Source organism: Rhinopithecus bieti, unplaced genomic scaffold, assembly GCF_001698545.2.
Source record: "Rhinopithecus bieti isolate Rb0 unplaced genomic scaffold, ASM169854v2 scaffold_51827, whole genome shotgun sequence".
Lineage (NCBI taxonomy): Eukaryota > Metazoa > Chordata > Mammalia > Primates > Cercopithecidae > Rhinopithecus > Rhinopithecus bieti.
In genome coordinates, this window is record NW_016820189.1 from 354,390 (window position 1) to 378,973 (window position 24,584).

Consider the following 24,584-nt stretch of genomic DNA (forward strand, 5'->3'; position numbering starts at 1 on the left):
CAGCTGAGATGCATAGCCAAAAATATAACCTTCCTCGACAGAATAAAGGAAAAGCTAAATGGTAACTTCCCATCAAATAGAAAGTAAGAGTATCTTGGTCTAACTGTGTGAAAATGATGTAAATTAGACATGGTAGTTTAACAGGTAAGTTGGATTCACACTGTTGCACTGGCCTTAGAAAGGGTGTGGAATTGCTCTTCTCACAGCATAAGCCTTTCACTTTATTCCTGTATCACCTGGAATTGCTTAAGTGCTTTATAACATAGCAGTAATAAACAAAAACAATATCTTACTTCCTACTTATTGAAAAGTTTACCCAGAGCAAGACAAAAGGTTGTCTGAAAATTCCCATCAAATCCTGTTGAGAACATTATTAAAATGTTCTGTCATCCTGAAAATCATTACCCACATTTTGCAGGTGCCTAGTAAAGAAACAGACAAGTAAGAAAGTAAAATTATGTACCTGTGGTAACAAAGCAGGCTAACAGATGGCTAGGAAAGGCCCTGCAATACCCCTCCTGATGGCTTTAACCTACCCCAGGTAGAAGAGTGTCACAAGCGAGTACGCTGGACTGCAAGTCAGGTGACCAGAGTCTAAACTGCTGTGTGATTTGTGGAGATTCTCTTCGATTCTTTGGATCTCCGTTGCTTTATTAGTACAATGAGGAAGATGAATTAGATGATCCCTTATGGTAATAAAACGATGTGACCTTTACAACTAGTATATCCAGATATCTCCTTTCATAAGGCAAGCTATAGCCATTCAATCAATTGAAATGTAAGTACAATAATACAGATGTGGCTGCAAAACCAGGTATATTAAGCAAATGTGGTCCCAGTCCCAGCCAGACAATGCTGACAGAGAGAGACGCAAGGCCACAAAGACAGTAAAACAAACTTTAAAAAAATTAAAATTAAAATAGAAAACACTGTTCAGGTATTGTTTGTAAGCAAAATATTAAATATATCCCACAGACAGTTGATAGAGGAAAAATCATCGATGCTGCATATTTAGACAGAGAAATGCCCTGTTTCCAGCATTTTCTTACATTGAGTTTCATAGAAGAAACTAGATTTCACAAGCAACTTGGGCATCGAAAAAAATGAGAGAAGCAGGACATCTCTGCTTGGCAAGGCAATGCAATTTCGGAGCAAGTCTGAAGTGCCGGTGGAATGATTTGACAATGAATCAGAGGCGACTGATTGAAGGAAACAAAAGAAGCTATCTTTGGCTGCTCTTCATGAAGCAAGTTTCAAAATTAAATTTCCAAGCATCCTTGAAAAAGCACAATAAATTGCAAAAAAAAAAAAAAGGAAATCTTTTGAGAGAAAGCAACAATGTTTTTATAACACTCTGCTAAAGAGCAGAAGCTTTCCTCCCGAGTATACTATCATAACTGTGCAGGCAGTTGAAAAGACTTCACACAGGCGACTCTGTGAAACAGAAGAGCAGTAGGCAACAAAGTCCAGGGATTCCAGAACTTAGCTGTCTTTGAAACAACACCTTACATTATTCCAAAGGCCAACAACTTTAAGATTGCCAACGACTCAAATTATTTATAGGAGATTGATTCATATACTTAACCCAATATGAGAGGAAATATTTCTAATTATATCCAAACATCTTTAATATGAGGGGAATTAGGCTTGGAGACCGTCAATGCCAAAAACTTGTTTTGCCAAATATGTTTTAAGAAAGAGGAGGAGGTTACGTGTTTTCCATATTTGAGCCTATAAAAGTACCCTTGGAATGAGTATGACTTGTCTCTCCTCATAAAGCTTCAAGGTAAGTGTGTGTGAGGACAGGGTTCTGTCTGGAGGACGGTAAGGGATGTCTGGCTGCCCCCGTGCATGCCACACATCCTGGCTCCCACTGCCCCTGGCAGCCCTGCCAGTGAAGCACCAGCTTACTCTATAGCAATTTTAATTAGATGTTGTAGTCGTCCCAGTCATTTCCTGGTTCTCAGTTAAGAATTATTCTATAATTGGGAATTGTTATAATTTAATCAGAAGAGATTTGCTCTTTTTCTTACAGTTCTGATCCACTTTAAGGTCGCATCTCTACGGTAAGATTCTGATTTTATTTATTTATTTTTTTCTCATTGCTCACAGAGCGCAAGGACTCTTCTGCAGTGGTTTGGAAGTGGTAGGGGGCGGGGTGAGGAGAGTGATAAAAAAATCATTTCCATTTCATAGTTGATCGTGCTTCTCTTAAAAAATGGAGAATGACTTGAGAAACTGGTTCTCATTAACTCATATCCCTTGCAATATATGAAAATGTTTTCTCAGAGTCTTTGGGAATTTTATTCACAATAGTGAATTTCATTCACTATTTCCAGCATTGTAGCTTATCTTTTAAATGATTGCATTACAACATGCAATGTAACATTTCAAAGTGTTGCTCAATTATCGAGAAAATTTAAATTTTCTATACTATGGCTTTTCCTCAGCCCTATAAATATAAAAAACTATGAGAGATGATGTCTAAATGGATAAATAGAATGGTCTGAATCTTTGCCTTGGAAAAGTTGCTTAAATCTGCATGTTGTTTCACAATCTGTAAAATAAAAATTAATGAATATATATATATATACACACACACATATATATACACACACAATATGAAATATCATTGTGAGCATATTCAGCAAGATGAAGCATTTTAATTGTGTTATCAGAGTCAATATAGTTTCAATGGGAAAATGTGAAAATGTATCCAAATGAGCTTTCCTGGAAAAGGTATTTTTATTATTACAAATTAGAATATACATCAGGATTATTGACAACATTAATGAATGCTAGTTAATGTGGATCCTGAAAAGAACAAGTCTTGTGAAATTGTTATAAAAATGTTAACAATAAAGCAAGAAAACATAGGTAAGAATGTTTTATAATAAATATTTGAGAAATGCTAAAGACCAGGGAAGAAGCTGAGTTTGTCAAAATTATTATACAGAGACAACAGAAACTGATAGATAATAGAATATTTTTTAACCATGCAAAACAAAGATCCATGCATTTCTGCTTTCCTGTATATTAGGAAGTCTTTGTAACTCCCAAGTTTATAATGAAAATATTTCCGTCATGTACAGAGTAGTTCCTGAAATTATAGCAACATATTCCTGTTGTTCTTTTAATTCACCAAGCCAGCTTTGAGCCCTTCTCTGTGTCCAGCATGTGTTCTAAGAGGTGTGAAGGATACCATAAAAAGAAGAGAACTCCCTGCCTGCAAGGTGCTTATAATCCAATTGGGAAGATAAAAAACTATAAGTGAAAGAACTAGAGACTATCCTGCCACCATTATAGCTTTATGTTCTCCATAAGCCAATGATAGACAGCTTATAAAGATTAATATACATAACAAATGAAACAGAGAAAGCAGCTAAGAGACTGCAATAGGTGAGCCAGAAATAACAGTCTCTTTCCAAATGCATGATTAAGTATAGTGTCAGCACTGGCACAGAACAAAGAGACTGACATTTTATCCTCAACCAAGCCAGGGAGGTGGTCATACCCAATGCAATACTAAGCACTCAACTGGTCAGTAAACTTTTTAAAAAAGTTTTAAATGTGAATCTAATGGTCCAGTTTCTTAATTTCTACAATTTCTTTTCTTCCTCTGCCAGCCAGGGTCCTTAATTGGGCTGCCATCAGTAACCTGCAGCCATGAGTTCCGACTCTGAGATGGCCGTTTTTGGGGAGGCTGCTCCTTTCCTCCGAAAGTCCGAAAAGGAGCGAATTGAAGCTCAGAACAAGCCTTTTGATGCTAAGACATCAGTCTTCGTGGTGGACCCTAAGGAGTCCTTTGTGAAAGCAACAGTGCAGAGCAGGGAAGGGGGGAAGGTGACAGCCAAGACTGAAGCTGGAGCTGTGAGTAAAAACATCTGGAGCTGAGTAGACTCTGCCTCATTTTGGGTTAAGTTAGCAGACACTTATTTTTTGATCTGGCCTCTCTTGACTGGACAGACCGTAACGGTGAAAGAAGACCAAGTCTTCCCCATGAACCCTCCCAAATATGACAAGATCGAGGACATGGCCATGATGACTCACCTGCATGAACCTGCTGTGCTGTACAACCTCAAAGAGCGTTACGCAGCCTGGATGATTTACGTGAGTTTTTTCTCATGGCCTTCTACTCATAAGAGCAGTTAATAGTTTTTGACAAGTAGTAGATGATTAAGGTCCCCATCAAATAATTCTGTTCCCCCCCCTTTTTTTGGGTGCAGACCTACTCAGGCCTGTTCTGTGTCACCGTCAACCCCTACAAGTGGTTGCCAGTGTATAATGCAGAGGTGGTGACAGCCTACCGAGGCAAAAAGCGCCAGGAGGCCCCGCCCCACATCTTCTCCATCTCTGACAATGCCTATCAGTTCATGCTGACTGGTGAGTGGCTCAGCTGGTTTTCATATGAATTATTTTACCACCCATAATCACAAAATGTTAGAACTAAAAAAAGACCTTTAGAAAAAAATTCAATCCACCCCGCTGGTTGTTCAGCAGAGGTGACTAAAGCACAGAGAAGTACATACTGTCAAAGCTGGTATTAAAACTCTGCTCTCCTAATTACACCTCCCTGATTTTACTAGGCCATGCTATTGCTCCATCCCATTAAGTTTAATTTGTTTATGGTCTCCTTGCTTGGAAATGCACAATTTATTTTATATATTTAAGTAATAAGAGCCAAGATTAAGTAACAACTGAATCATATAAATCATATATTATCTGAATAGAAATGAAAAATAGGAGTTCAATCCTTTTAGTGCCTCAGTTTCCTGTTCATTATAAATTAGATACTTTTACAAGTACTGTCATCTCTTTAAAGTCATCAGAGTGCATCTCAGAGATGATATCCTGGCCGGGCGCCGTGGCTCAAGCCTGTAATCCCAGCACTTTGGGAGGCCGAGACGGGCGGATCACGAGGTCAGGAGATCGAGACCATCCTGGCTAACACGGTGAAACCCCGTCTCTACCAAAAAATACAAAATCTAGCCGGGCGAGGTGGCGGGCGCCTGTAGTCCCAGCTACTCCGGAGGCTGAGGCAGGAGAATGGCGGGAACCCGGGAGGCGGAGCTTGCAGTGAGCTGAGATCTGGCCACTGCACTCCAGCCTGGGTGACAGAGCGAGACTCCGTCTCAAAAAAAAGAAAAAAAAAAAAAAAAAAGAGATGATATCCTTTGAATGAAGATGATGTTTTAGAGCTACACACATGTAAACAGAAACTGTTTTCCTGCCTTAGAAAGATTTTATTTTGATTGAGGCATCCTCTCTTACCTCATCTTTCTTTAACATCATGGTACACTTTTGGGAGGGCTGATCGAAGTTAGGGCTATAGTCTGTGGCCAAAAGACACTAAACATTTTCTGTTTGTCTTAGAAACAAAACCTCAATCACGGCTTAACACTATTTCAATCTATTAAATGACAGTCCAAGCCTTTAGTATATTATGCATTTTTCAGCTACATGCATTAATCAGCAGACAGCATGCCATTGAAATCTACAGGTGACAACTAAGGAATGTACCTAGCTTTGGAGAATATTGCTCTTTATATCAAACCAACAGGACACACTTTCTTTCTGTATTAACTTAAGGAATTTAAGATATGACATTTTTATGTGTCTCTTCCCCCAGTTTAAGAGGTTTAAATATAATACCATAACTTTACCACAGTATATTGAAAGATCCCATTGAATACATGACACTTATACTCAAATGCTCTATTTCCCTATAGAAAGTTTTGTTTGTGTAACTGATACATATGCTGATTGTCCACTGTTTTTCTTCTAGATCGGGAGAATCAGTCTATCTTGATCACGTATGTATTCCTATTCTGAGATTTATTGGCAGTTTATTCTCACTGGAAAAATGACAAACCGAAAGAAGAAATTAGTTAATGCTCCCTACTAAAGCAGTGAATGATCAACCTGGAACGAGATATAGGTTTAGCTTTATTATAAGGTTTACATTGCATTAGAATGTAAAATAATAATGTTCTAAATCACCTCATTTGCTTGCTCAGTCTTGAAAGTTCCACAGAACTTTTCAGTGAGTGGAAAGTGTAAAATGAGCTTGGCTGGAACCCAGTATAGTGCAATGAGCAGCATACAGCATTCGAAAGGTACAGCAGTTTGGAAATATTACTAGCAGTTCATTCTTAAGGCCCACTTAGAGAATGTCTGTTCCTTCAAAGACCAAACTTGAGCCATGTCTCTAGTATGAGGAAATGGAAAAACACATGCACGTTTCATAGAGTTTCCTACTAACTGTTTCATTCACTATAGAGGTGCTGAGTAGCTGCTTTTCAGAGCCCTCAAGTCCAGGTCTCAGCACCCAGAAAAAAAGCTGACACATTATAAACACTCAAGAAATACGTGTTAAATGAATAATGACTGATTTTTTCTACTTCTTGTCAGTGCAAAGCAATAGAAATAATATGAGCTATATGTAGGCTGAAAAGAAAGATGTAAAAGCCTCTCTGATAGAGATATAAAGACAAAGGCACGAGGTAGTTGTAGTTTCATTTGTCGCAGTGCTTAATTTCTCATGAGTTTGGTCTCTGACAGTGGAGAATCTGGTGCAGGGAAGACTGTGAACACCAAGCGTGTCATCCAGTACTTTGCAACAATTGCAGTTACTGGGGAGAAGAAGAAGGAAGAAGTTACTTCTGGCAAAATACAGGTGAGTCTGATTGTCACAGTCACAATCCAGGCTCTGTTGGGACTCTCAGGTAGGAAATTCCCAAGCCCCAGATGCAAGGACTGCTCTTGCCTTTGCAGGGGACTCTGGAAGATCAAATCATCAGTGCCAACCCCCTACTGGAGGCCTTTGGCAATGCCAAGACCGTGAGGAATGACAACTCCTCTCGCTTTGTAAGTCTCTTGGTTGCCAAAGGGTCTTCTCTGCCTTCAGATGCCAGAGAAAGCATGTCTGAATTATTTCAATGGCATCCCTATTATGTACTTCAAGTTTTGGGTATAACAACATCTTTTTTACTTACAAGGGTAAATTCATCAGGATCCACTTCGGTGCCACAGGGAAACTGGCTTCTGCTGATATTGAAACATGTGAGTAACAGGACCTCCTAAATAGAATCCAAGAATGGCAAATATTGGTTTGGAGGAACACTTTGCAGCTCCTGCTGAATATGGAGCTTGTAAAGCACCAGTCTGCTGCCAAACATGCCTGTGGTTAACGTCAGTCTTATCCACAGCCCACAGTGTGCTTTACCCACTCCAGTCATGAGGTAATGCTTCTGTGGGAACTGCCAGGAACTGCTGGGCATGTCCAAAGTATTCCAGCCCCAGAATGATTTCAATTTTTTTTTTTTTTTAAGAAAAAACTAACACTAGGAGTAAACAAGTTGTCCAGGGATTGAGGATATGTGATATCTTCCTAGCCTGAGCTTTAACACTGTTGCTTTTAGTAGTCCCTCTATTATATGGCAACAGGATGCTGCAGAGGGAGTCTCAGGACTCGATTATATTCCAAATGTCAAGGATCTTCTGTATGCGAAGTGAATGTCTTGATCCAAGCGTATTTCACTTTTTTTCCCAGGAGGTAGGAGGAACTGCAATAGTGTTTGTAGAGACATAATATGTGGTACTTCACAGGAACATTCAGCTGAAATCTCAAGAGGCCAATGAGATTTAGCTAATGATCCCAAGTCCCCAAACCACTCCAGGACATTGTGTAATTTTCCCCCGTAATCTGATGTTTACTGTCTGTTGCAGATCTTCTGGAGAAGTCTAGAGTTACTTTCCAGCTAAAGGCTGAAAGAAGCTATCATATTTTTTATCAGATCATGTCTAACAAGAAGCCAGATCTAATTGGTAAGAAATAACTTAAATTCACAGCTAGAAGATTGTCACTGTACTATCTTCTAATGTAAAACAAATGCCCTGAATTCTGTGACCCAGAAATGCTCCTGATCACCACCAACCCATATGACTATGCCTTCGTCAGTCAAGGGGAGATCACAGTGCCCAGCATTGATGACCAAGAGGAGTTGATGGCTACAGATGTAAGTTATACATGAATTTTCATTTAAAATCCATTATGCATGGGAATGGCAATAACAGCCGTCTATATGTGTGTAAAGGATACAGTATAAATTCTCTTGTGCCCTAATCTTTGTCTTCTCATCTCTCCTGGTAGAGTGCCATTGAAATTCTGGGCTTCACGTCAGATGAAAGAGTGTCCATCTATAAGCTCACAGGGGCTGTGATGCATTATGGGAACATGAAATTCAAGCAAAAGCAGCGCGAGGAGCAAGCTGAGCCAGATGGCACTGAAGGTACCAAATGAATCTCCATCTGGGTTTAATGAGAGAATATAGGCAAAAACGTCTATTCCAAAACTCAAGTCTTCTTTACAGCTGAGCTCCTGATGGACATACTTAGATGTACCCACACACAGACTTTCTACAAAGTTATTCACTCAATACTCTGCCCCTTTGAACTGTGGGTCCCACAGTAGGTCATATTGGGTATCTGAATTATGTTTCTGCAGTTGCTGACAAGGCAGCCTATCTCCAAAATCTGAACTCTGCAGATCTGCTCAAAGCCCTCTGCTATCCTAGGGTCAAGGTTGGCAATGAGTTTGTCACCAAAGGTCAAACTGTGCAGCAGGTAAGTGCATGACCTCAATGAATCACACACATCCCAGGCCTTCATGACATGCCTTCAATAACACCAATAAACTTTATCTGTGAAGGTGTACAATGCGGTGGGTGCTCTGGCCAAAGCTGTCTACGAGAAGATGTTCCTGTGGATGGTCATCCGCATCAACCAGCAGCTGGACACCAAGCAGCCCCGGCAGTACTTCATCGGGGTCTTGGACATTGCTGGCTTTGAGATCTTTGATGTGAGTTAGCAGAAAAATTGTACCAAAAAAGTTTCCAACAAGCAAGCTTGTTGCTGCAGTCATATAGCATGACTGTAGTCACTTATGGAAAGGGTCTATGAAAAATAGCTGCACTATAAACTTAACTGACACATGAAAGAGCACCAAAAGACCATGAAAGGAAATGAACTTTGGAATGAGATAGACCTGGATTCAAACTCCTGCTCTGCCAATTACTAACTGTGTAATAATGGGAATGGTACCTGATTGATCATTGGGCAAATTCAACTAGGACCTATAGGTAAAGCACTTAGCATTCCAGATCACAGACTCACTTCTGAGATCTGTCTGCTAGTTTCAAGATTTCTGAATTTTCAGCCCTTAACACAGTCCCCAAGCACGCAGGCAGCACTCAGTAAACAGTAAGATAGTGAAGGCAATAATAGGATCAAAGATGGCAGTGGAGAAGACAAAGTCTTTAAAAGAAAGACTTTGAGATTCTGTTTGCTGAGAAATGAAATGTGTTTAATTATTAGGATAACCTCTGCAATACCCAGGTATTGAGTATAGAAATGGCATCATAAATAAACTCAAATTTGTCTGCCTAAGAAAGAATATCTGCTACACAGCTTAGGAAATAAGGTTACTGAAATCCTCCACTTGACAGCAGTATCTTGGATGTTTCTCATTTAGAGGTCGCACTTCCAAACTTTTATCTATGTATGAAACTGGATGAAATTTTCATACATCTGATTGAAACTGGAAGAAATTTTAGAAATGGAGGCACTTCCAGACATTTCCAAGCCAACATGGGAAGAAAGGAATAATCTGTCATCAAGCAGGAACAGAAAAGCAATCCACACTTTTAAAATAAGAAAACTAATAACAGGGTACTTGCAATCATTTTGAGCTTTTTTTTTTTTTTTAAGTAACAGCTTTATCGAGATATAATTAACGTATCATACAATTCACCTATTTAAAGTATAAAATTCAATGGTTTTTAGTATATTCACAGGTACGTGCTATCATCACAACAATTTCAGAACATTTTGATCACCCCAACAGGAAATTCCATTTTGTCCTCCCCCTAGGCCACAGAAACCCCTAATCTACTTTCTGTCTCTGGATTTGGCTGTTCTGCACACATCATATAATGGAATCAGATAATATGTGGTATTTGTGACTGTCTTCTTGACTTAGTATGTGCTTGCCAGATTCATCCCCCCTGTAGAACTCCTTTGACTTTTCTGTATGGTGATAGTGCCTTTAAACAAGGGCATCCTCAATTGTGTTTCCATGTAAGCGCCCTGAATAATGAAGCAGGGCAGGCCTACTCAAGTTCTGGGAGTAGTTACAAACACTGGCTCTGGTATCAAAATGTGGGGTTTCTGCCATGACCCTTACTGCCATGGTCTTACACAAGTTACTTAGCCTCTCTAATAGTGTTTCCTCACCCATGAAATGAGCAAATGATACCACCTACAAAGGTAGCTGTGAGGATTAAATGCAGTAACTTATACAAGGCACTCAGTATAGTGTCTACTGTAGAGTAAATGTTCACCAAATAGTAGCTGTTGAATTTTTAATATTAAGGACAACATACAGACCGTAATGGCTCAGATCTAAAAAACTTAGCTAGTTTACAACATAATCATAAATCATTAAGAAATCTCTGACCAACAAAAACAAATACTGGAAAAACCAAACAATCTTTTCAAAAAAACTTTTAAGTTCAGTGGTACATGTGCAGGTTTGTGACATACGTAAGCTGTATTGCCCACATATTAAGCCTAGTACGCATGAGTTATTTTTTTCTGATCCTCTCCCTCCTCCCACTCTCCACCCTCCAATAGGCCCCATGGTGTGTTGTTTCCCTCTATATGTCCATGTGTTCTCATCATTTAGCTCCTAGTTATATGTGAGAACATGCAGTATTTGGTTTTCCGTTCCTGCATTAGTTTGCTAAGAATAACGGCCTCCAGCTCCAAACAACTTTTTTTATTGCATAGGAAAGCATCATTCAGAGCTTGTTGACGGGTGTTGAAGAGACAATTTTAACAAGTATGCTAACAGCAGCAAAAACTTCATAGCGTAGGTATAGGTAGGATAAAACGATACCATCCTAAGAGGGCAATTTGGCTAACTAAAAAAACATCACTTTCAAAGAGAAGATTTCATTATAAATGGCATGCTAATTTGTATTTTCCACTTATTTAGTTCAACAGCCTGGAGCAGCTGTGCATCAACTTCACCAATGAGAAACTGCAACAGTTTTTCAACCACCACATGTTCGTGCTGGAGCAGGAGGAGTACAAGAAGGAAGGCATCGAGTGGGAGTTCATTGACTTCGGGATGGACCTGGCTGCCTGCATCGAGCTCATTGAGAAGGTTGGCTTGCTTTTTGCAGATCACAGATCTTACTGCTGTACAGTATTTAAAAGAAAATCATAAAATCTTGATATAGGCAATGGCTAAATATTTCTACTTGTGAAAAACACAAGGAGAATTCCTTATTTTGCCAACTCTGAGGTAGATATTCTGATAAAAGGAGATTAAATATTTTCTATAGAGTCCAGAACTCATCACATACCCACAGTTTGCAATACAAAGTCTTACATTCAAAGTCATCTTTCCTTACAAAAAGTGCACTGACTAGAATATTTTTTACTTATTTTTTTTTGTCATCCTAAAGTCATCATTATTGCATTAGAAGTATGAATTTCTACTAATGTACGTTAAAGCAGAGGCTTTTAAAATCCAGTGTGTGAAAGACTCACCAAGAATGCTCGGTACAGTTGCAGGTTTCCCTCATCTCACCCCTAGAATACTTTCTGGTAAGTGTAGGATGAAGCATCAGAATCCTCATTTTGAACAAGTGATTCTGATGCAGCTAATTTGCAAGTCACACTTGGAGAAATATTGCTTTAAGGTCTCTGGGGTAAAGACACAAACTCCACAGGAGCACAGCCCTCATCTGTCTTACTATGTCATATCCCAGAGCCTGACACAGCACGAGGCTCCTGATCAGCACCCAATAAATATTTGTTAAGTTAACGACTTCTAACCAAAGGAATGAGTTTTCATTAACTCTGTAGAATTAAAGGGTGAATTGATTCAGATGGGATCATTATTAATGTCATGTGTTATTTCTATAAGCAGACAGAATTCAAGTGGCATTTCTTTCTTTTCATGCTTCCAGCCTATGGGCATCTTCTCCATCCTGGAAGAGGAGTGCATGTTCCCCAAGGCAACAGACACCTCCTTCAAGAACAAGCTGTATGAACAACATCTTGGAAAATCCAACAACTTCCAGAAGCCCAAGCCTGCCAAAGGCAAGCCTGAGGCTCACTTCTCTCTGATTCACTACGCTGGCACCGTGGACTACAACATTGCCGGCTGGCTTGACAAGAACAAGGACCCCCTGAACGAGACTGTGGTGGGGCTGTACCAGAAGTCTGCAATGAAGACTCTGGCTCACCTCTTCACTGGGGCAACAGCAGCGGAAGCAGGTAATTATCAATATAATTAATATTTTACCTAATATATAAAACATAACCAGAGGTCGGATGCAGTGCCCGTAATCCCAGCATTTTGGGAGGCCAAGGTGGGTAGATCACCTGAGGTAAGGAGTTCAAGACCAGCCTGGTCAACATAGCAAAACCCCATCTCTACCAAAATTACAAAAATTAGCCGGGTGTGGTGGCTGGTGCCTATAATCCCAGCTACTCGGGAGGCTGAGGCAGGAGAATCACTTGAACCCGGGAGGTGGAGGCTGCAGTGAGCCGAGATCACGCCACTGCACTCCAGTATCTCAGGAAAAAAAAAAAAAAAAAAGACAAAACAAACAACAAAAACCATAACCAGAGAAAGGCTGTCCTATGATTGCTTCTTTTTTTTCCCCTTAGAGGCTGGTGGAAAGAAAGGTGGTAAGAAGAAGGGTTCTTCTTTCCAGACCGTGTCTGCTCTCTTCAGGGTACAAACTTCATTTTCTCTGTCTAATTAGATTTAGGATATTAAATGTACTCTATGGTGTGGGGGAAAAACTGATCTTTCAAGGATTCTAGAACTGGATGTAACTCAATGAGATAGTTCAGCTGGTAGTGGTAAAACTGAGTTTTAGGGAGCTTGGGGATAATTTGGAAGACACACCTCACTATTCAGAAGACACAGGAGTCAAGGGAGATGAAAGTGAATTGCAGAAGTCAGTATCAGACAGCAAAATTCAATTCTGGGGCCTGAGAACACTTAAAAGACTCCACTGGGATAGGATTACGTACAGCTGAGATTTGCCTGAGGCTTTGGGAGCCTCCAAGTGATTTAGGTGCTTAAAGATATATTGGTATAGAACAGAAATGAGTAGATTTTGAAAGCTAAAGATAAAACAGTGGTGGGAATTGGAGCCCCTGTCAAAAGAAGGAAATAAGAAACCAGATGTGATTAAAAAAAATAGCACTTGAAAAAAAAAATACGGCCGAGTACAGTTGCTCATGCCTGTAATCCCAGCAATTTGAGAAGCCGAGGCAGGCAGATCACTTGAGGCCAGGAGTTCGAGACTAGCCTGGCCAACACGATGAAACCCTGTCTCTACTAAAAATATAAAAATTAGCCGGGCATAGTGGTGCACGCCTGTAATCCCAGCTACTCAGGGGGCTGAGGCATGAGAATCGCTTGAACCCAGGAGACGGAGGATGCAGTGGGCTGAGATCATGTCACTGCACTCTAGCCTGGGTGACAAAGCAAGACTCCATCTCAAGGAAAAAAAGGAAAGTCTATTTTTCTTTTGGCAATCCCAATTCTGATTCCATCTCTAATAACGGATGCTGTAGATATTTGGAAAAACCAGGATCTCCAAAAGATGGAAAACTTTACACGCTTGGTATTCCCAGAATAGGCATTAATAAAGGCCACTTTCTGTGGAATAAGCAGGACACAGCTCTGTATCTATGATAGAGAATAAGCATGTGATAGACACACAAATACAAGTGAAAGTCAGGTAAAGAAAGAATTGGGTGTGACTGGGCGCCATGGCTCACGCCTGTAATCCCAGCACTTTGGGAGGCTGAGGCGGGTGGATCACTTGAGGTCAGGAGTTCAAGACCAGCCTGGCCAACATGATGAAACCCCGTCTCTATCAAAAATACAAAACTTAGCTGGGGGTGGTGGCGTGTGCCTGTAATCCCAGCTACTCAGGAGGCTGAGGCAGGAGAATTGCTTGAACCCGAGAGACAGAGGTTGCAGTGAGCCAAGATTGCACCACTGCACTCCAGCCTGGGCAACAGAGCAAGACTCTGTCTCAGAAAAAAAAAAAAAAGAAGAAGAAGAAGAAAAAGAAAAAAGTGGGAGAATGAGAGGAAGGCATTGATTAGTAGTAAAATTAGACCATGTATCTAGGCAAAAAGAGAATGGGTAGAGTATTTCCATGTACTTAGAGTGTCATGGTGAATTTAAAACATATACTAGGAAATTCAACAGCAGTGAACAGTCACTTCAACAGCAAGTAGAAATCTATGTTTCTAATGCACACCAACAGAAAATAGGAGGCCATATTGCGAATGTGGAAATTCCAGAGATAACTCTTTGAAAATTTTCATCTGGATACTATTCATAAGAATTAAACCAGTGTCATAGATCACAATGATTAGGTCTATAAATATGAATGTAGAAAACAGTACACTTTTAAAAATGTAAACTCACATGGTTCCACAGGAGAATTTGAATAAGCTGATGACCAACTTGAGGAGCACTCACCCCCACTTTGTGCGGTGCATCATCCCCAATGAAACTAAAACTCCTGGTAAGACATTTCTGATATCCAGACAAGCTCCAGTGTGTGTGCAATAGACCAGGAAGTATGGCATGTGGGTTCCTTCTTTTAGGTGCCATGGAGCATGAGCTTGTCCTGCACCAGCTGAGGTGTAACGGTGTGCTGGAAGGGATCCGCATCTGTAGGAAAGGATTCCCAAGCAGAATCCTTTATGCAGACTTCAAACAGAGGTCAGACATTTTTCTGTAAATTATTTTAAGGTTTCTATTACTTCTTAAACATTTTTCAATGAAAGAATCCTTTATACCTCCTCTTAAAATTGAAGAGAAGATAAACTCACTTAACAAACTTCATATTGACATAAGAAAAATCTGAAGTCCTTTGAATATACAGAGGATAGATAAAGGGGTAGATATGAGTTCTTGTTTATTTCAGATTGCCCAGTGGCTATGTTGTTTCTATAGCCAGACAGGAAGATTTCTTGTCTGTGACAACAGCCATATCATTGTTTTGTCTGGCTTAAACAGATACAAGGTATTAAATGCAAGTGCTATCCCTGAAGGACAATTCATCGATAGCAAGAAGGCTTCTGAGAAGCTCCTTGGGTCCATTGATGTTGACCACACCCAGTATAAATTTGGGCACACCAAGGTAATATTCTGTAAATCCTACCTGATGTTATTCCCGTCCCTTTGAATTTTATATAAATTTTCTGATCTGAAATTCTTCCCACACATAGGTCTTTTTCAAAGCTGGTCTTCTGGGGCTCCTAGAGGAGATGCGAGATGAGAAGCTGGCCCAGCTGATTACCCGAACCCAGGCCATGTGTAGAGGGTTCTTGGCAAGAGTGGAGTACCAAAAAATGGTGGAAAGAAGGTATTAAGTAAAGAATTCTTTACTTAACCTCATCATCCTAGGCCTTTTAATTCTGCTTTTTATTATAATCTGATTTGAACATTTCTGTTCCTATGACAGAGAGTCCATCTTCTGCATCCAGTACAATGTCCGTGCCTTCATGAATGTGAAGCACTGGCCCTGGATGAAGCTGTATTTCAAGATCAAACCCCTCCTCAAGAGTGCAGAGACAGAGAAGGAGATGGCCAACATGAAGGAAGAATTTGAGAAAACGAAAGAAAGCCTTGCAAAAGCTGAGGCCAAAAGAAAAGAGCTGGAAGAAAAAATGGTTGCTCTGATGCAAGAAAAAAATGACTTGCAACTCCAAGTTCAAGCTGTGAGTATCCAGAAGTCATTTCCTGCAATCTGATGCTAAAACTTCAGCTCAGTGGTCACTAAGGAGAGGTCTAGATTCCACTAAATAAGGGACAGGTTATGAATCTTTAATAATCCACAACTTCTTAGAATGTTCTATAAAATTCCATACACAATATTACTAAAAATCACTGTGGTAGGATTCTTTGCTGTCAAGAAGGGAAAATAAAAGCATTTTCCTTCCCCTCTGTTGTTTTCCATAGCAGAATGTGAACAAGAAATAAAGTGAGCTTTGCTCCCTAAATTCTCCCTACTGAAAAATGCAAGTAAGAGCTGTGAAAAAGAAAAATATTGTCAGTGAAGAGGAAGGAGACTTTGATGAAAACGCATTAACTTGAAATCGATATTCTGAATCTTGTATCTACAATCCCCGAGCAACTTTCTGCTCAACTTTATTTTTAGAAACTTTTTAGTACCTGAAAGAGTAGGATTATGGCAAGAATAATGGCAATGCTTTCTGGTAAGGATAATGGCAATGCCTTCCACAGATAATGCCTATTTTTATGCAAAGTATGAGAGATAGGGTTGATATTCTCATTCGAATGTCCCAGTAACTATCCAGAGGCTTGGGGAGAAATATTTGCTCAAGAGTCACTACCTAACCCATTTTTGTAACCCAAATAACAAGACAGTTCAATTGCTGCCACCAAAACCAACAGCAGAAACATTAAAAGTTACCCTCCTAGTTCTCTGAATTCAGAAAGGGAATTGACTAGTCCCATTGTGCCTACAAGTTTGGGACACATATTTAGAAAATCTAAAGAATGATGAATTGCGAATACCTAGGTTGGCACTGTGACTTTCCTGTACTTTGTATAGATCGGGGTTTTCCACACTGAGGAGTGGTTCATCATGCCTTCAAGAAACAGGAGATAATCTATCCAAGAATACTCCTCTCCTTTGAGGATAGTATTATATAACCTCTGTTTAACAATATTCTATCAACTATCCACTAATAAATATTGGGTGAAGTTCCAGACAGGGATGTAAGTTTGAATGAGAGACACGGTCCTTCCCTCACAGTTTATCCCAACTCCTATTTCTTCTCATGAGAAATATGTTTGCTACTTCTCTAAGCATCACCTTGAACATATTCCATTCCCTTTGGTGCTTCCAGGTGTTCCTTTAGTTCCAAGCTACTCTGTCACTGGATGACACTTCTTCCTTTTAAGGCACTTTTCTGATTGTACCCCTCTCTCCTAGCAACCTGCTAGAAACCCAATCCTTCTGTCTATTGGTTTTTCATATATTGAATGCTCCTGAAAATAAATATTAAAAAAAGAAAATTGGCTGACCTGAAATTATATACCAACACATTATATATGTTATAGCAAATATAATTGTAACAGAATTTCACCAGGAACCATGACTTAAGTTCCTTTTTTTATCACCAGACTCATAAGTGCCCAATAAATATTTGCTGAATGGTAGAAAGCTAATAAAAATTAACCTGAAACCTTAAAACAATTCACTTGTTTGGTTTCAAAATATTAATAAAATCTGAAAATGTCTAGGAAACTAAAATCTATAAGTATCTATTGCCTCTTCTCAGGAAGCTGACAGCCCGCTCGACAGCTCTGGGCTTGATGCAGAGGAAAGGGGTGACGCTAGTCTGAGATCAATAACCAAAATCCAGCTAGCAGCGGCCCCAAAATCAAAAGAGGTGACCAGAGAGAGGCCTGGATGAGGAAGAGAATCAATGCTGAGCTGACAGCCAAGAAGATGGAAACTGGAGATGAATGTGCAGAAAACTCGCAAGAATGTGACCTTCGCTGGAAGCCCCCGTTGGCTGACAGCTGGCCAACGGTGTTGAGAAGGAGAAACATGGCCACCAGAAAACAAGGTATCAATCATAATTCTACAATATTGTGTAGAGGTTCTGCCACCCAACTAAGCTGCTTTAGAACAACTAAGCTGCTTTCTTCACCTTTGTAGGTGAAAAACCTCACAGAAGAGATGGCAGGTCTCGACGAAACCATCGCTAAGCTGACCAAGGAGAAGAAGGCTCTCCAGGAGGCCCACCAGCAGACCCTGGATGACCTGCAGGCAGAGGAGGACAAAGTCAACACTCTGACCAAAGCTAAAATCAAACTTGAACAACAAGTGGATGACGTAAGCTTAACATTATATAAAAATGATTTTTAAAAAATTTTGTAACAAACTAAGTAAGCGTGAGTTTGTGTTTTTATGATGTAGTGAGTATTTATCAAGTACCTCCTATGAATGAGGAATATGGAATACCATCCCTATTACAAGGACTAAGATGTACACACAAGAAAGTTGTTAAAATCAATAAAGAAAGTTAACAGTGAATAATAGACAATATGGGTAAAAAGAATTGAGGGAAAGGAAGCTTAACGTGTTCACAAAGAAAAGCTATACAAGCAAAACAGGTCTTTAGCTGGGCTTGAAAGACAAGTGGCTATGTGCAGTTACAGAAGAGGGTGGGTGTTTTAAGCAGGCAGCATAGCAACAGCAAAGAAGTTGTAATGATCAATAAGGTTTTCTCTCACAGAAACAAAGGACACTCAGAATTAGGAATGTGGAAGATGAAGAACCCACTGAAAATGCCTGAGTAAGGGAGACATTAAAAAAGTCATGGTTTGGAAGTATTAGCATGGTGTCCATCCCAGCTGGAAAAGTAGTGGATTCCAGTGGGGAGATGCAGAAAGCATAATGTCTCACTAGTAACTTATTGTAACAATGTGACAAAGAGGCACATTTTACCTTTTAAATGATGACTCTTTCAACTAGGTAAATACCAAGGAGAATGGAATCAATGGGACAAATCTGCCTAATTCATAGAAAAAATAGTTTGCTGAATAGATATAATGTTGAAAAATTTAATCTGGGACAAAACGTGGTACCCTTCTGAGAACCATATTCATGGATTATTAACTTTTAGCTTGAAGGATCTTTGGAACAAGAAAAGAAAATCCGGATGGATCTAGAAAGAGCAAAGAGAAAACTAGAGGGAGACCTAAAATTGGCTCAAGAATCCACAATGGATATAGAAAATGACAAACAACAACTTGATGAAAAGCTTAAAAAGTAAGCAGTTTCAGAACAAGAGTTTTGTGGGGAAATTACTCTTAATATTTCTGAGACTGACATAAAGTGCTTTTCTAATAGGAAAGAGTTTGAAATGAGCAGTCTGCAAAGCAAGATTGAAGATGAACAAGCCCTTGGTATGCAGCTGCAGAAGAAAATCAAGGAGTTACAAGTACGTTAAATGATTTTCACCAGGCTAATTCAACATCAAAAAGTTACTGACACCAAGAAGTTGAGTTTATATCAATATTTTTCACCATTTCCAGGCCCGCATCGAGGAGCTGGAGGAAGAAATCGAAGCAGAGCGGGCCTCCCGGGCCAAAGCAGAGAAGCAGCGCTCTGACCTCTCCCGGGAACTGGAGGAGATCAGTGAGAGGCTGGAAGAAGCCGGTGGGGCCACTTCAGCCCAGATTGAGATGAACAAGAAGCGGGAGGCTGAGTTCCAGAAAATGCGCAGGGACCTGGAGGAGGCCACCCTGCAGCATGAAGCCACGGCAGCCACCCTGAGGAAGAAGCACGCAGACAGTGTGGCTGAGCTTGGGGAGCAGATTGACAACCTGCAGCGGGTGAAGCAGAAGCTGGAAAAGGAGAAGAGTGAGATGAAGATGGAGATTGATGACCTTGCTGGTAACATGGAGACCGTCTCCAAAGCCAAGGTACAATCAACACTTCACATGGATTATTTGGTTTTTTTGTTTTTCCCTTTAGCACAAATATGATTTGTATCTCAAAAACATCTCATGAACTAAATCAGGTGCCGTTTTATTCATATCATGGATAGTACAATTTAGTAAAGTAGTTAGATTAACAAGCAATTCAGTGGCAGTATGCTTGGACTATGTATTAGTCTTTCCATCACAATCTAAGACTTTTGCTGGTTTTGTTTGTAAAGATAGTTTCTTCTCAAAATAAATGAGTACTGCAGCTCCTATGGAATGTTTAGATTACTGAAACTTTCTTTGGTCCAACTACTGACTTGAGATGCCTTCTACCACTTTTTGAATGCAGGGAAACCTTGAAAAGATGTGCCGCGCTCTAGAAGATCAACTGAGTGAAATTAAGACCAAGGAAGAGGAGCAGCAGCGGCTGATCAATGACCTCACAGCGCAGAGAGCGCGCCTGCAGGCAGAATCAGGTGGGCCATTTACCAGTACTGACCTTGAATGACGAATTCACCCTGCATGTGCGATCTGCTGAAAAACTCTGCATTTAGTTACTTGAGGTCATATACTACCTCCCTGGGAGATCCCCACTAATATGAAAACATTATTGACCACTGGCATGAGGTTGCTTTCTTTCATATATATATGAGAGAAATATATGTGTATATATATGAAATACATATGTGTGTGTGTGTGTGTGTATATATATATATATAGAGAGAGAGAGAGACAGAGAGAGAGAAATAGAATCAGGTCCTTTTATTTTTGAAGACTTTAAGGAAAATTTGGCTTTAATCAAAAGTTATCAAAACAAAGTGTATCCTTAAGGTACCTCTTTTCACTTTTCAAAATGCTTTCGCAAGCTGTGTGTTACTTTATTTTCCTCATTAGTCTGTGTAATACTATCCCCATTTTAAAGACAGCGGATTATGGTAGTGATGAAGCGACTTGTCCAAGAATGTTTACTCCAGTCTTTTTCCTGAAGTCTTGCCAATTACTGGTAACTAACATGGTTAAGTAGGGAAATATTCAAGACCACAACCCAACTGAGAAGCATTCAAGTAAGATTTGTAGATTTTTGATTAGAGAAATCGGAAAGTTTCTGCATTTATTCCCCCTCCTACTGACCTGTCCAACTTTCTACCAAAGTTCCATCTCCCCAAGTACAGATAACAAGATGGAAATTGTTTTATGGGTAATTTAGGCTATTAAAGTAATAGGCAGGTTAAAGTGTTGGAAAATCACTCTACATCTTTGGTATTCAAATACGTTCTTTCTATAACAAAGTTCAGAATAAGCTTTTTTTATTATTGTTAAAAGGTGGTCATTACACTTCATGAAAAAGAAAAACTATATCCTCAAGGAGTCAAAATGTTCCTTGTAGTTTCTCTTCCTCAATACATGTTTATTCCTCCTAACTCAGTGGTGTTTTAAAAAAAAGATAATTCTTATTAAATGCCAAAGAGATAAAGTTCAAGATAACTAGTTTAAAAATGGTATGGAAAAGTTTTCCTACCTTTCTAACATAATATAATGTATTTTCTGCATTATGGTGCTTAAAAAATTAAAGACATGTGTAAATGCCATTTAGTTTGGAAAGTACTTATCCAGAAACCAATTCATTCTGGGGATGGGAGACCACTTAATCATTTCTTAATATAAAAATCCTTGCAGAATTTCTTTTGACTATCACTTCTACTTACAGAAGAAAATGCCCAAAGTCTCTTATTTTCCACAGTATAAATCCTTTCTTTCAACCAACTTTCAATGGAAGGCAAATTAGTCAACACTATTGCCTTACATAAAATAAAAAGTACTGGAATATTTTGTTGGCTTGATTTACATTTTTTTCACGTTTCTTCGTCAATTCTGACTATGATCAAATAATCATAAACATCTCTTGAAATCTTTTGTGCTGTACACAAGCATGTAATCTCCCTCAAATTTCTCCATGCTTCTAATTTTTACATGGATTTGCTTATCAGGGTTAAAGCGGATGTTGGTGGTTTGTTGTCACCCATGCTCTCCATCAAGTTTCAGACTTGGCTCCCTTTCCCTGCTCAAGTTTTTATTTTAGAGTTTTAATTTCCACAGTAAGGTTGAGTTTTCCGGACCTTGGTCTTTTATAGGTGAATTTTCACGCCAGCTAGATGAAAAGGATTCATTAGTTTCCCAGCTCTCGAGGGGCAAACAAGCTTTTACACAACAGATTGAGGAACTGAAAAGGCAACTTGAAGAGGAGATAAAGGTAAGTTCCACTTGTTGTCGTTCTTGTCATTATTGTTCTTGTAGTTGTTTGTTTTTCACTTACTTTTACAGACTTTCTTCTGGTGGCCTATAGGAGATCAGGAATCAAACATCACTTTAAATATATAAAATTAAGTCACCAACCTCTATGTTCTCAGGCCAAGAGTGCCCTGGCACACGCCCTGCAGTCCTCCCGCCACGACTGTGACCTGCTGCGGGAACAGTATGAGGAGGAGCAGGAAGCCAAGGCTGAGCTACAGAGAGCAATGTCCAAGGCCAACAGTGAGGTTGCCCAGTGGAGGACCAAATATGAGACAGACGCCATCCAGCGGACAGAGGAGCTGGAGGAGGCCAAGTATGTTCCAGACTTAGTTAAAATGGCACTATAAGGGCAAACAGTTTCCTTGCTCCCAAAACATATGAAAAACTAGGGAAAAAAACATTCTGGGACCATATACAGCCTTGTTGTTGGAATTAATGTTTTGGTAGATGCCTTAGAAGAGATTCTGAGAGGAGTTCTCAATGCAAAATGTATATCGATGTGGGAAGGCTTCTTTATTATTTATGGATTAATTAAAAGCTAGCACAAATAAGGGACATAATTAGACAGACAAAATCAAATATATTTCATTTGAATTCAATGTACCCAACATTTGAGCCCTTAATATGTTGGACAGCCTACAAGAATACAAAAATCAGTACAGTAGAGACTCTCCCTCTGGGGATTAAAATTATGTGGAGACACAGACATACAAAGCAGTAATTCAAGGTAGATATTAATATTCTATAGAAGAAGAATAAGACAGCTACCTGGAAGGGTAAAATGTTAGCTCATGCTTGTCATGGATGGCCTTAAAAGTCACTCTATGAAGTATGGCAATACCAAAATTAGAGTTGTTTTCAGTATTTGGTGGTAGGATAATGGGAATGCGTTAATACAGAACTGGACCTACAGAACAAGCTTGAGAAGCAAAGTATTAAAGAAGTCTGATTGTGGAATTCACTCTCTTGTACCCACTTTGAAACACCCAATTCAGTTGACAGCCATTCACTTTTATTGTCCATATTTCACTTTTTAGGAAGAAGCTGGCTCAGCGTCTGCAGGATGCTGAGGAACATGTAGAAGCTGTGAATGCCAAATGTGCTTCCCTTGAGAAGACGAAGCAGAGGCTCCAGAATGAAGTTGAGGACCTCATGATTGATGTTGAGAGGACAAATGCTGCCTGTGCGGCCCTGGATAAAAAGCAAAGGAACTTTGATAAGGTATTTTCTCCAGTTTTTGCTTCGACTTTCAACATAGAATTAACAATAGCCTACTACCTTCAGTGTGCCCAATTCAAATCATCTGAGGGCTGTCCTCAGTGGCTCTCGACCCATCAGCTGCTGTCTGTGGACAGGGGAAGTGCTGCTGTGGTTTCTATTCTTCTCACTTGTAATTTTTTTTTTTTTCAGTCCCAGAACACCTCAACTCAGAGTTGCTAGAATAGATGGTTTTTATCTCATCAAATTTTCTCCACTAAATTTCTTGTCCATTCCTTGACCCTCAGATCCTGGCAGAATGGAAACAGAAGTGTGAAGAAACTCATGCTGAACTTGAAGCTTCTCAAAAGGAGTCCCGCTCCCTCAGCACAGAACTATTCAAGATTAAGAATGCTTACGAGGAATCCTTAGACCAACTTGAAACCTTGAAGCGGGAAAATAAGAATTTGCAACGTGAGCACACTTTACCTTTACTTTAACAATAAAAGATTTGAAAGACTCTTTTCCATCGATGAACAAATTTCTATATTTTTTGTTCACCAATAGAGGAGATTTCTGATCTCACCGAACAGATTGCAGAAGGAGGAAAGCGTATCCATGAACTGGAAAAAGTAAAGAAGCAAGTTGAGCAAGAAAAGTCTGAACTTCAGGCTGCTTTAGAGGAGGCAGAGGTAAGCATTTTATTGCATACTCTAAAACAATTACAAGAGGAATTGGGCTCTATTAAATGCAAGGAATGGTGGATCAAGAGAAATGAAAAATCTTTTTTGCTCCATGTACTAGGGATGAGAATGGAGAACTGACAATGCATACAACCACCATAACCATGTCAAGAACTGTGCTAGACACTGAACAAACAAAGATGAATCAGTTAAAGGCCCTGCTTTCAAGGACACAATTTAGGGAGATAGAAGCATATAAAACCAATAATAACATTCAATAATTTGTAGAAATTTCTATAATAACAAAATAAAAATGTATGATGGCAGCACAAAGGCAGAAACTGTGTTAGAGAATAGTAAAAAAAAATGCAAGGGCATGAAAATGCCACTCTTGCTTAAATCTTACTATTTAGAAATCTATTTATAAATAAGGTTTCATGAAGGACAAATCATTCTTATCTCTAGAATACTACACACTTCCATTGCCCTACTAATGTCACCTCTTGCTGTCATTAAGGCATCTCTTGAACATGAAGAGGGAAAGATCCTACGCATCCAGCTTGAGTTGAACCAAGTCAAGTCTGAGGTCGATAGGAAAATTGCTGAAAAAGATGAGGAAATTGACCAGCTGAAGAGAAACCACGTTAGAATCGTGGAGTCCATGCAGAGCACACTGGATGCTGAGATCAGAAGCAGGAATGATGCCATCAGGCTCAAGAAGAAGATGGAGGGAGACCTCAATGAAATGGAAATCCAGCTGAACCATGCCAACCGCATGGCTGCCGAGGCCCTGAGGAACTACAGGAACACCCAAGGCATCCTCAAGGTAA

At 39.6% G+C, this 24,584-nt stretch overlaps 1 protein-coding gene across 1 annotated transcript in view; it reads left to right on the plus strand.

Moving 5' to 3' along the window:
• Positions 1-1,736: 1,736 nt before the first annotated feature.
• Positions 1,737-24,584, plus strand: part of LOC108520313 (myosin-1-like) — a 26,386-nt gene continuing 3,538 nt past the window's right edge. Inside the window, exons 1-35 of the mRNA XM_017859641.1 lie at positions 1,737-1,786; positions 2,036-2,066; positions 3,627-3,870; positions 3,967-4,110; positions 4,227-4,383; positions 5,786-5,813; positions 6,562-6,676; positions 6,775-6,867; positions 6,999-7,062; positions 7,729-7,827; positions 7,915-8,018; positions 8,153-8,291; positions 8,507-8,625; positions 8,711-8,860; positions 11,057-11,227; positions 12,039-12,348; positions 12,745-12,812; positions 14,546-14,633; positions 14,716-14,833; positions 15,131-15,254; positions 15,343-15,479; positions 15,579-15,834; positions 17,425-17,473; positions 17,690-17,715; positions 17,808-17,984; positions 18,778-18,923; positions 19,005-19,095; positions 19,190-19,579; positions 19,932-20,058; positions 21,715-21,833; positions 21,991-22,187; positions 22,912-23,095; positions 23,380-23,545; positions 23,639-23,763; positions 24,272-24,580. Of these exons, the coding sequence (XP_017715130.1) occupies positions 3,667-3,870; positions 3,967-4,110; positions 4,227-4,383; positions 5,786-5,813; positions 6,562-6,676; positions 6,775-6,867; positions 6,999-7,062; positions 7,729-7,827; positions 7,915-8,018; positions 8,153-8,291; positions 8,507-8,625; positions 8,711-8,860; positions 11,057-11,227; positions 12,039-12,348; positions 12,745-12,812; positions 14,546-14,633; positions 14,716-14,833; positions 15,131-15,254; positions 15,343-15,479; positions 15,579-15,834; positions 17,425-17,473; positions 17,690-17,715; positions 17,808-17,984; positions 18,778-18,923; positions 19,005-19,095; positions 19,190-19,579; positions 19,932-20,058; positions 21,715-21,833; positions 21,991-22,187; positions 22,912-23,095; positions 23,380-23,545; positions 23,639-23,763; positions 24,272-24,580 (4,794 nt within the window). The 5' untranslated portion in view covers positions 1,737-1,786; positions 2,036-2,066; positions 3,627-3,666. The remainder of the gene's footprint in view (positions 1,787-2,035; positions 2,067-3,626; positions 3,871-3,966; positions 4,111-4,226; positions 4,384-5,785; positions 5,814-6,561; positions 6,677-6,774; positions 6,868-6,998; positions 7,063-7,728; positions 7,828-7,914; positions 8,019-8,152; positions 8,292-8,506; positions 8,626-8,710; positions 8,861-11,056; positions 11,228-12,038; positions 12,349-12,744; positions 12,813-14,545; positions 14,634-14,715; positions 14,834-15,130; positions 15,255-15,342; positions 15,480-15,578; positions 15,835-17,424; positions 17,474-17,689; positions 17,716-17,807; positions 17,985-18,777; positions 18,924-19,004; positions 19,096-19,189; positions 19,580-19,931; positions 20,059-21,714; positions 21,834-21,990; positions 22,188-22,911; positions 23,096-23,379; positions 23,546-23,638; positions 23,764-24,271; positions 24,581-24,584) is intronic.